The sequence below is a fragment of the Octopus sinensis genome, unplaced genomic scaffold (genome assembly GCF_006345805.1).
Source record: "Octopus sinensis unplaced genomic scaffold, ASM634580v1 Contig19570, whole genome shotgun sequence".
Taxonomy (NCBI): Eukaryota; Metazoa; Mollusca; class Cephalopoda; order Octopoda; family Octopodidae; genus Octopus; species Octopus sinensis.
The window spans coordinates 1-11,751 of NW_021836415.1; the positions used below are offsets into that span (position 1 = coordinate 1).

At 36.6% G+C, this 11,751-nt stretch overlaps 1 protein-coding gene across 2 annotated transcripts; it reads left to right on the plus strand.

The window, feature by feature from the left end:
• The first annotated feature begins 857 nt into the window (after window positions 1–857).
• LOC115232153 lies at window positions 858–11,355 on the plus strand. Of its 2 annotated transcripts, XM_029801999.2 has the most exons (4): window positions 937–1,119; window positions 2,954–3,004; window positions 8,898–8,969; window positions 10,890–11,355. In XM_029801999.2, exons 1-4 carry the CDS (start codon window positions 960–962, stop codon window positions 11,087–11,089), a joined length of 483 nt encoding a protein of 160 aa, XP_029657859.1. In that variant the 5' UTR covers window positions 937–959; the 3' UTR covers window positions 11,090–11,355. The 2 variants fall into 2 exon arrangements, with proteins under 2 accessions (XP_036356169.1, XP_029657859.1); XM_036500276.1 differs by lacking the exon at window positions 2,954–3,004 and having other exon boundaries at window positions 858–1,119.
• The last annotated feature ends 396 nt before the right edge of the window (window positions 11,356–11,751 follow it).

Below are 11,751 nucleotides of genomic sequence, written 5' to 3' on the forward strand. Positions count from 1 at the left end.
GTCAAATGTCTAAGTATAGACGACTTCTAAAACAGATTAGATACAATCAAGTGTTATATGTATGCATGTATGTATGCATGTATGTACGTACGTACGTACGTATGTATGTATGTATGTATACACACACACACACACACACATATATATATATATATTATATATACATATATATACATATATATACATACGTTCATACATATATTCATACATACATATATATCACCTTGACCGACTAGTCCGTCAGGCATCCGTTTGACACCGCTGGTCACAGCACGCTGTCCACTCCTCTCTGGATCGCGCCTTCCTCATCCACGTGATCCCAATCGTCCTCCTGAAATCGTTACTCCACCGACATGGAGGCCTTCCGGGTGGTCGTTTCCTCTCGCGCGGGTACCACTCGACAACTGCGCGTGTCCACAGATTTTCGGTGAGCTGGGCGATGTGTCCAGCCCATCTAAACATATGTATGTATGTATGTATGTATGTGTGTGTGTATGTGTATGTATATAAGTGAATTATATTTCTGGAATATATGTTGTTCACTTTGCGTAAATCAGTTTTTGTGATGTATCAATGTTATGACATATATTTATTAATATTTGTGTCCATTTATATATATATATATATATATATATTGATAAAACGGTAAGATAACAAAAGAAAGAAAGTATATATATATATATATATATATATAAATATATATATATGTGTGTGTGTGTGTATGTGTGTGTGTGTGTATGTGTGTGTGTGTGTCTATGTGTGCGTGTGTGTTTGTGCGTGTGTTTGTGTGTGTGTCTGTGTCTGTGTGTCTGTGTCTGTGTTTCTGTGTCTGCATTTATATACTCACAAATTCGCCCATATGTAATTGTTTAATTGTGGTGTCGCATAATATTCTCTACTGTAAATATGCACACAATGTAATATTTGTTATAAATGAATGTTATTAATGGGATGTGTTCATGTCTTTGTTCCTCAGATGTGTGTTTTGTGAAGACGAAGTGGCCACAGAGACGTTCTTTCCATGTAAACATCTTTCGCTGTGTAAGAAATGCTGTCTCCCAAAGATACCTAAACGATGCCTCAAGTGTGGACAGAATATAACGAGCAAAAATAGTTTGGGTAAGAATACTGTATGATCTGTCTGTTTGTCTCATGGGCTTTATGGTGTGGAATATTGTATTTCCTGTTGTTGTTTAGATCCAGTTTTGCGTTAATCAAGCACACTTTTGATAAAAGATGTTCCAGGTGTCTTTTCTCTGTCATATTATGTCTCTCACTACTCCCACTAAACATTGTTCTTGTCCAATTAGAAGACTTGTCACACTTCAAGATGGTTACTTTCTGCAACATAAAAATAATAAAGAATACTGAATTATAAATGGTGACTAAATGCCAATAAATCACCGAGGTTCTATCAGTAAATACCGACATCTTGTGTGTGATTAGAGTGATTAATGATTTATCAATATCTTCGGAAGCTGATAATTAAAAACAACTGCATTTATATGAATATCAAAGTGAGCTTTTATAAAATAAGAGACTCAATAAGAAAATCTCAACTGAGGGTTTAGGGGCCAACATTAGAGAGGGGACATCAAAAGGGTGGGGAAACTTTGACTGATGTATAGATTAGTATTCCCGAGTATCAGTTCTTCTGAACCGTTTCAAATATTTTCACAGCAATAATGTGTGGACGACAAGTTTTATGTCGTTAATGAGGTTCTGTGTGAATGTAGTGTGTTAATTTAGGACACGAGATATCACTTCCTGTTAGACCTGCTTTATTCAGGAGGATGAATGACATTGAAATATCTTCAGATATTTCCCCAAATCTGATTACATTCTGGAGAACTGTGATGTGGGTAATTAAGATTAAAGATTACTAGTAGTAACCAATAACAAAGAGAGCAGGTATATATATATATATATATAGAGAGAGAGAGATAAATAAATAGATAGATAGATAGATATATTGTATTTGGGAATGGTCATTTTGCCAGTTTAGCCAATAAAAACACACGCACTACATATTTGGTGTTACTTTGATTCAGTCTTATTTATTTTTTTACATTAATCTTAATCTTATTTCGGCCAAAAACAAAAACAAATTACACGTACGTATATAAACAGGAGATACAAATATTACAGGCACTTCAACCCCCACACACACTAACTAAACATAGACACACATAGAGGTATACGCATGCACAAATGAGGACACGTACAATAGGAATACAAAATACAAAACGGCTGATGGTTAGTAAGGAGAGACACACAAATAAGAAAGAAGAAAGCAAAGGACCACTGATGAGGTCACAGGAGTGTGACGAAAGAACTCTGGCCGAAATAAGATTAAAGTAAAAAATAAATAACGCTGAAGCAAAGTAGCACTAAATATATAGTGCGTGTGTTTTTATTGGCTAAACTGGCAAAATGACCATTCCTAAATACAACAATATCTGTTTCAACACACGATTTCACATCAAAAATCTTGCAAAACAAATAGATAGATATAGATATATATCCGTCTGGAAGTGGTGTGTCGTGTTTGAGGCTAGGACTTCGATGCTCAACTTGGTTGACACTGGAATTAAGCAGAAGATGAGACGAATGTTGATTAGAGATGTCTTGTCATAGATCTGGCACAAACATAAGAAAACCCAAACGAAGCTAAGAGAAAATCGGTTATTAGGGGATAATTAAATGAGATAATTTCAGAATTGTTAGAATTGTTGGATGACTTAAGAGACAGAGAAGGGTTGTTAAGTGTAGTCTATTCTGTTGTGGACTTAAATAGTGAACCATTTCTTGGCCCCACTGTAGAAAGCATACAAATGTTCTCCAAAAGCATGTTGTCATCAGTGATGACACGAATGTCTCACAATAATAAAACATCGATTATTAGAAAGGATAAAGAAATTTTACTAAAACCACTTTGAAATGTATTTTTCAGTTGGTCCAAATTCGTCAAAGATGGAAGTCCAGATGGTGGCAGGACCAGTTGGTGAGTATGAAATAACTGTACCTAATTATGTTATCCCATAAGAGGCATAGGGTTGGTTTCCCGGTTTCTCTAGCGTATACATTCCTCCCTGAACAGGACACTAGTTCGCTGTAAGATTACTTATTTTTGCCAGCTGAGTGAACGGAAGTGTTTTGCTCAAGAACGCAACGTATTGCCTGGTGAAGGAATCGAAACCCCAATCTTACAATCATGAGTCAAAAACCCTAACCATTAAGCCCTGCGCCTCCACTTGCTATGACCAATTCGTTTCCATAAAACACAAGCGATGGAAAAATTTATAGAAATCAATGTACCTAACTGATTCCTATAAATTCTCCACTCCCTGAGCTGTTTTGTTTGTCAGAAGGACTGAGAACAGGGCCCATCTCTAATCTCCATTTGAAATGTTAGCTGCAAAAGGAGTCGATGAAATATATCGCTGAAATTTCATAAAATCTTTGTTGCCTTGGATGGAAAAATGGATAAATTAGAAAACACAATAGAGTTAATATTGTCTTTTGGAACCAAGAACTAAGATATGTTGTTGTGTAGGGGTAAACAGGTGAACAGAAACTAGAAAAATGTTGACCAAAATCATAATGGTTACCAATTGACCATTGCTGATAGGAATGTCTCTCAATAATGTAAAAAAATTGCGTTTTTTGAAAGTTTAACTGTAAAGTAATTCTATTAAAGAGTGTCTGTGTGGTAAGTAGCTTGCTTACCGACCACATGGTTCCGGGTTCAGTCCCACGGCGTGGCACCCTAGGTGAGTTGATGAGAAAGTTTTTCTTTCTTTCTCTCCCAAGTCCTGGGCTCTGTTTCCCGATAGGTTATTGTTGTTGTTGTTGTTGTTGTTGCCTAGTGAGATATTTGTCGTAACATGTTGCTTCTCACTGGGGTATCTACCAAGAACATCTCTGATTTGAATACATATTGGGGTCATAAAATAACAAAAAATATATTATAAACTCGGTATAAGAATATTGATTTTAAAGTTTTGACACAAGGCCAGAGAGCTCGATGTAGGGGGTATTTCAATTTAATCACCCCCAGTGCTCAACTGCTGCTTATTTTATCCGCCCTTAAAGGATGAAAGCAAAGTCAACCAAGGCAGAATTCGAACTCAGAACATTAAACCGCAAGAAATGCCTCTAAGCATTTGGGGCAATGTGCTAACGATTCTGCCAGTTCCCCGCTTTAATATGTATAAGAAAACTGATTTGAAACGTTAGCTTAATGCCGGCCAGTTTGGGGCAGTGGGTAAGGCGATTACGTCCACACCAGTACTCAATGCTTTTATCTCTGAAATGTAACCTTATTTTGTCATAGCATCATCTTCTGCCCTCATCTAAGATTTTACATTGTGCTACTCTCTATGGATTTCTATTGTTTTCTTGGGTATTGGACCATATCCCTACAATTTGGGATTATTGACATCCAACGTCCAGTAAAGTTCAGATGTTATTGTTCTGCTTTCATTCCGTATCAAACAGTATGTTGTGATACATATTTCTTTATATATGCGACACTAATTAAATTTATTTCATAAAGCATGATAATGACCTTTTTTAATTAGTTAATCTTAATTAGCATAAGGGACAAATGGCATAGTAGTGTTGATGGTGTGGGATGTAAGTAGAGTTACATGTTCCTCGTAATGTTCTTCTTATATTGGCATCAGAAAGACAGTCTCTGTCATTTAATGGTGTAACTTTTGTGTTCTCAAATTTACTTGTGACTGGGTTTTCAAACCTTGGACGTCCACCACAGTCATAGAGGAAACATCAAATGAGTGGGTAAACTTTGACTGCTGTATAAAATAGGGTCAACAGAGATACCCTATTTTCTTGAAAACCTGTTCAGGTATATCATTTCAGTTATTTTCACTGTAATAATATATGGATGAACAGTTTCTTATAAGTTGTTAATGAGGTGATGTCTTTTAGAACACCTGATATCACCTTCCGTTCCACCTGTGTAAAACTATTCATTGCTCACCATTTAAAAAAAGAACTTTTTAGGGTGTTTTCAAATATTTCACTTGACATCCTGTTAAACTGTGATGCAGGCAGTTAAAATTAATGATTACCAGCAGCAACGTTTAACAAAGAGAGGAGTTGTATGTTTATCCTACTTGAAGTTGTCTGTTGTGTCTGTGGTTAGATCTTTGATGACCAACTTCCCTGACTTTACAATTAAGCAGAAGATAAGACGAATGTTGGTTAGTGAAATCTAGAAGTGAGACAACAATGATATGTCATAGATTGGACACAGATAGAAGAACAGAAAGACAGAACTAAGGGGAAACAGTTTTATCAAGTGATAATTAAATGAAATACAGTAACATTGTTAGATTATGTATGATGTCTTAATAGATGGTGGAGATTTAGGACGGTCAGTCAATTTCGTTGTGGACGTAAATACTGAGTTATTACATGGGGTCACTGTAGAGAGTATAAAAATCTTGACCAAACCCAGAGTGTCACCAGTTGACCATTGTTGATAGAAATGTCTAACAATAAAAGAATATAGTTTATTTATAATAAAGAAATACGATTAAATGTAAAACCTTGAAATATCGAAGACAGGCAAATACCTAGAAACTGCAGTCCGTGCGTATCACTCAGGCTGACGAGGAAAGGTGACCTCCCTTTGCAAATATCATAAGGGCACAGAAAGTGTGCCTAAAGCCAGCTGGAGACGATGATCTCCTGGGGCTACAAGCTACAGTAACACCCACCCTTAGTGGTTAGCCATATTGAGATGGCTAGTATACTTTACCTTGAAATATCTATTTCAGTGTCTCCAGAGTTTGAGGACAAAGGAGTTCAATCAGATTAACAGTTATTAGGGGCTACATCCAAGCAAGGTGCTGACTATAAAATAACAGTTCCCAATTGATTTCTATTAAAGTTTACTTACCCTGGGCATATTGTGCTTGAAAGAATAACTGAAAACAGGTTATATTCTTACTTTCAAATTGAAAGATTAGCTGCAAAATAATTGTATTAAAGATATGGATATTACTGAAAGGTCATGAAATATCCATCGAGGTAAGCACAGTTGGTAATAATGGATTAAAAAGGCACAACAGAGTTAATTTTATCATTTCCACAGGAAACTAGTGATGTAGTTGAAGTGTAAACAAGTGAGGAAATTATGATTTTTCCTGTTTATTATTGTGGTTGTTTAGGTAGATGCTTTTCATAATGTGGCAGAATTACTATGAAATATCTTCCAAGTGTGAACACCCTGTCGTTTTTCACTGATACTAAATCTATCATTGCATCCACTAAACATTGTCTTTATCCAAGCAGAAGACTTTGCTTTCTTGATGAAACAACCCTTGTTTCTCTTTCTCGCTTGAAGATACAATGCAATGATATGACCTTCATCATTTATGATTTCCATATTCCCATGGGTGGTCACTGTCCAAGTCAGTTCTTATTGAGAATTACTGCCCAACTTCATTTGTTGAGGAACACATCTCACTAAAATAGTTCAGCCTTTCTATGGTGGTAAGCCCTTCTTAACATCGACCTCTTTATAAAGGGTCCTGGGTGCATTTTATGGTGGCACATGTTCTAGAAAGATTGTCATGTCCTCAAAAAACTTAAACGTTCCTTTTCAACTTATTCAAAGAAATATGAGACATGTTGAAACAGGAAAGGATAGTAAAGGGTATGGAGAGCAGCTTGCTAAGAACCCATATGAGGTTACTCATAAACAGTTTGCAGATACTTAGAGTGGAAAGCTAAAATGCAACAAAGATGCAAAGAGACGGGTTGACACGGGCGTCCTACACTGACACAAAGTGAAATCAAACATTCCCACTCATGGACAGTTTGAAATTACCAAGGAAACCAGCAATCAAATATTTCAGCTTGGGGATTTCAGCAAGAAGCAAGTATATAGCTGAGGGATGAGGACAAGAGCAAAGAGTGCCCCAGGAGGGGATGGTGTACTATGGAAAGTGTACAAGCATTATACCCAATTGTGTTATAAGTATTACCTACTACTTTGAAAGTTGTGATATAAAGGTGAACTGGATGGCTGATGCAAGGTAAAAGGAGTTTACTTATCAAAGGGAGCTAAAGGAAAATCGACCGACCAGTTCAGAACAATTCCAACCATGAATGAAGATGGCAAGATTTACATGGGTGTACTTGCTAAGAGATCAACTACCTATCTCCAAAATAATGGTTATGGGACTGAAAGTATCCAGAAGGCGTCGGAGTGGCTGTGTGGTAAGTAGCTTGCTTACAAACCACATGGTTCCGGGTTCAGTCCCACTGCGTGGCACCTTGGGCAAGTGTCTTCTACTATAGCCTCGGGCCGACCAAGGCCTTGTGAGTGGATTTGGTAGACGGAAACTGAAATAAACCCGTCGCATATATATACATATGTATGTATGTGTATATGTTTGTGTGTCTGTGTTTGTTCCCCCAGCATCACTTGACAACCGATGCTGGTTTGTTTACGTCCCCGTAACTTATTTGTTCGAGAAAAGAGACCAATAGAATAAGTACCAGGCTTACAAAGAATAAGTCCTGGGGTTGATATGCTCGACTAAAAGCGGTGCTCCAGCATGGCCACAGTCAGCTCACTGAAACAAATAAAGGAGTAAAGAGTAAAAGAGAGAAGACAGGAATCCCTGAATGTGTGGAACTTGCATTTTGAATCTGGGATGCGATACAAGATACAAAGAAGAACAAAAGCGATTTGAATGTTGTATGGCTTGATCAGGTTAATGCTTATCGTTCTGTACTACACGAATTGTTGCTGAAAACAACGGACGTCTTTTATATACGAGAAAAGATTGAGAATCTAATGAAGAGTTGCTGTAATGATTTCAAAATGCGCTTCAGGACAGAATATTTCACAACAGACTCGCATCGTCTGGAGACTGGAATTGCCGTGGGTTGCACAATATCAGTCATTTTGTTTGTACTTGTTATGGAAATGTTTATTAGATCAGCAGATTGATCAGAAGAAATAACTCGAGTGAAGTCCCCTAAGACGACATTAATGGATGACATAACAAAACAAACAACAGAGCAAAAGGATATGCAAATAGTTCTGAATAGACTGTATTAATTAATTAGTTGGTCAAGAATAGGGTTGAAGGCAAATAAATGTTGCCGTCATTGGGCAAAGCTCAGCAGAAATAAGTGAAATTCAAAGTAGCAGAAGAAGAAGCATGTCAAAGGTTAAAGAGAAACTGTTTAGGGTGATGGTACACTACCTCATTGTCCCACAAGAGTAGAGGCATCGAGATAATAGCACAAAAAGAAGACATCTTATAAGCAATAGATAAGCCAAAACTTTTGGGGAATAAAGGGTTTTAAAGAACTTCTTTATTAAGGAGTCTTAAAATATTTCCTGAATCAGATGATGTTCTTGTGACTGGGATGTGCGGAGTTACGATTCAAGATTACCAACATCAAACCTTAACAAAGATGTCAGGTGTATGTTATCCTACATGAATTTGTCTGCCGTGTATTTGTGGTTAGGTCTTTGGAAACCACCTTGTTTGACATTAGAATTAAGCAGAAGATGAGAAAAATGTTGGTGAGTGAAGTCATGTCACAGGTTTGGTACAGATATAAGAAGGGAAATAGAGAACTGTGAGAAAAATAGTCTTATCAAATGATAATTAAATGTGACAAATGCAACATTGATAGATTATGTAGGATGTCTTGATAGAGAGACGAAGTTTAAGAAGTTTAATCTATTTTGTTGTGGACCAAAATATTGAGCTATTACATAGATTAAAAAGGTTGACCAAAATCATAGTGGTCACCAGTTGACCATTGATGATAAGCATGCCTCAAGAATAAAGATTAAGAAATTTAGTATAAATTATAAAATTTGGAAATATTTATTTCAGGGAGTCCACAGCTGAAGGAGAAGGATCTTCTGAGAGTGGCTAAGAGGTTAGGAAGAGATTGGTGGCAAGTAGGTGAGTATAAAATTACACTACCTAATTGATTTCTATAAATTTTACATTCACCTGGGCTATTTCATTTGTCAGGATGAAAGAGAACAGGTTACATTCCTAATTTCCAGTGGAATGGTTAGCTGCAAAATAAATTCTATTAATGATATTACTGGTATTTCATAAAGTATCCACTGAGGTTGGTAATTGTGGATACACAAGAAAATACAAGTAGCATTTAATATATAGGAAAGAAGAGAAAAATATGTTGAGGGTAAACAGCTGAGTTTATTGACAACGTTTTTGGTTCGTCTTTACTCCATCAAAAGACCATGAGTTAGGGTCTTCTTGAAGCCATTAGGGATTGGGTTATTGTGTTTGAAAGTGATAATTGCAATTATTACACACATGTGATTGAGAACACTTTGAGATATTTTGGTATCTAACATATGTCAGATACTACGAGCGCTGCTTCTGATTGGTCAATCCATGGTGATGACCCGAGGTAACGGTGACAGCGCTGCTTCTGATTGGTCAATTCATGGTGATGACCCGAGGTCCCGGTGACGGCACTACTTTTGTCATTCATAAGTACAACTAAACGTGAAGAATTTAGTTATTGGGTTAATAAAATATGGTGTTTATTCGTGTGTAATAAATAAAATACCAAACTCATTCCCTATGGATACAGTATTTATTACAACGAGTGGCTTGTAAACGTATCTAACTTTCGCTCGTTAGATACGTTTACAAGCCACTCGTTGTAATAAATACGGTATCCATAGGGAATTAGTTTGGTATTCTCTCTTTTATATTGCCATATTGAAATGACTTTACCACATGACATATGTTTGTAAATGCTTCAGTAAAAACAGACTTAGTATAGGGGTGACACAGCCAAATCATATCATATTCCCCACATCCAAAAAGAGAGAGAATGCTTAAGGAAATTTGCCAGAAAATGAATATTCACAAGTGAAGCCAGACCATGGCTGGTCTCTCTCTCTCACTGAGACATAAGAATAACTGAATGGGTTAAGGAGAATTGATTGAATCTGGAGTAGATTCAAAAAGGATTGGATTTGACTGAGAATAATCGACTGTTGGTCTATCATTATTCATTTGATTTTCAGTGTCATTTTGGGAACTTTGCAAGGTGATTGATTTCACAGAGAGACATTACTTTCATGACCCTTTGAGTATCAGATCTGAAATCTGCCAGATTAAGACAGATATATGGGATTTCTCTGAAGGGTCTCTGGAGTAATGTTACCCAATAGGATGTATAGTTCAGAGATCTGGGAGTCTCTCCAGGTTGAGCCACTTCTTCACATCTCTGGTACCTAGGACATGTGATCAGAATGTCGCAGGAATGAATTACAAGACAGGTTCTCAAAGTCAAACCAATGGAGTAGGAGACCCAGGGGTAGACCAAGCACTAAATAGTTGGATGATATCCATAGACTTAGTTGTTGATGCTTGGGAATCCAACCAAAATATGTAATGATGGTTACATCTGATAGGCCCCAATGGAAGAAATGCCAGGGGACTCTATCCCCACAACTATCCCAGAAATATTGAGCAGAAGAAATGAATGGATCAAATGGTTTGCCTGTTGGTACCCTATGTTGATTCTTTAGGTTCTCATACACTTTTGCCTTCACAAACACATCTGCCATCGGTTTACCTTAAAAGATTCTCAAGTGTAAACTTCAATTAATGTTTTTTTTTGAAATCACCTTTAATTTAACCACTTTGTTATTTTTCTCATCATCCCTAGAAATAGAAAACAATGTCTTATAATTTTCTTGTTTCTTAGCTATTTTTTTATATTTCTCTCTTGAAATAGTTTCTTTGTTATGTTTATAACAACACACATCTTTTATATTATTGTTAATATTGTTGATGTTGTGTTTGCATTCTCTATTGTTGTGTCTTTTGCAGCAATTTTTTTAGGAGTTGATACAACTAAACTGAAAATTGATGATGAGTCTATTGACGCTGTAAAACAAGGCTACCTGATGCTTTACGAATGGTTCAGGAATTGCGACCCAGAAACACGGACACACGCAACATTACGTGCAGCTCTTGAAGAAGCTGAATGTGTCGCTGCGATGGAATGTCTGTCATTAGACGCAAAGTGAATTTCTGTGTAACTGTTGTTGTTTAGCCTCAGATTAACCTCGACCAAACAGAGACTTATGATCAAACGCATTCCAGCCAGGACCATCATGCCTATTTCCAAAGAGAACCCACAACCACATTGTCCAATATGCCCTTCTGTACAGTGGTATCGTGTGAATTTAGCTACTAATTCTAGCAGGTATATCAACCACATAGTGATCCCTTCACTGGTTTGGCTCCTTTGTTAAAAATTCACATTTAAAATAAAGACAAACTTTGAAATGTCCATTTACTGTTGTTGCTGTTGTTGTATATCTAACCCCCCCCCCAAGCAACCCCATTGTTATATAGACAGTTTTAATATCTTCTGCTATATTGATAGCTATCTACCTTCATTTTTAGCTGAGAGTAGAATGCCTGGTATATATATATATTGATGCCTTTTCCCTTTATATATCCTATAGAGATAGTATTTCTATATAATACATGATGTATCTAAGGATATATCTCACTTTGTCCTGTTGTGGTTTAAGACAGGCTTCTCCAAAGTGGTGGTGGTTGAATAAAAATTCAGTGGGTTTTGAGTGCAATATACTATATTTTAATTTTATATTCTTACTTTATGACCTTCGTTATTTACTAATGACTGCAATTTCCGTCAGTAAAAATAAAACTTCACTAT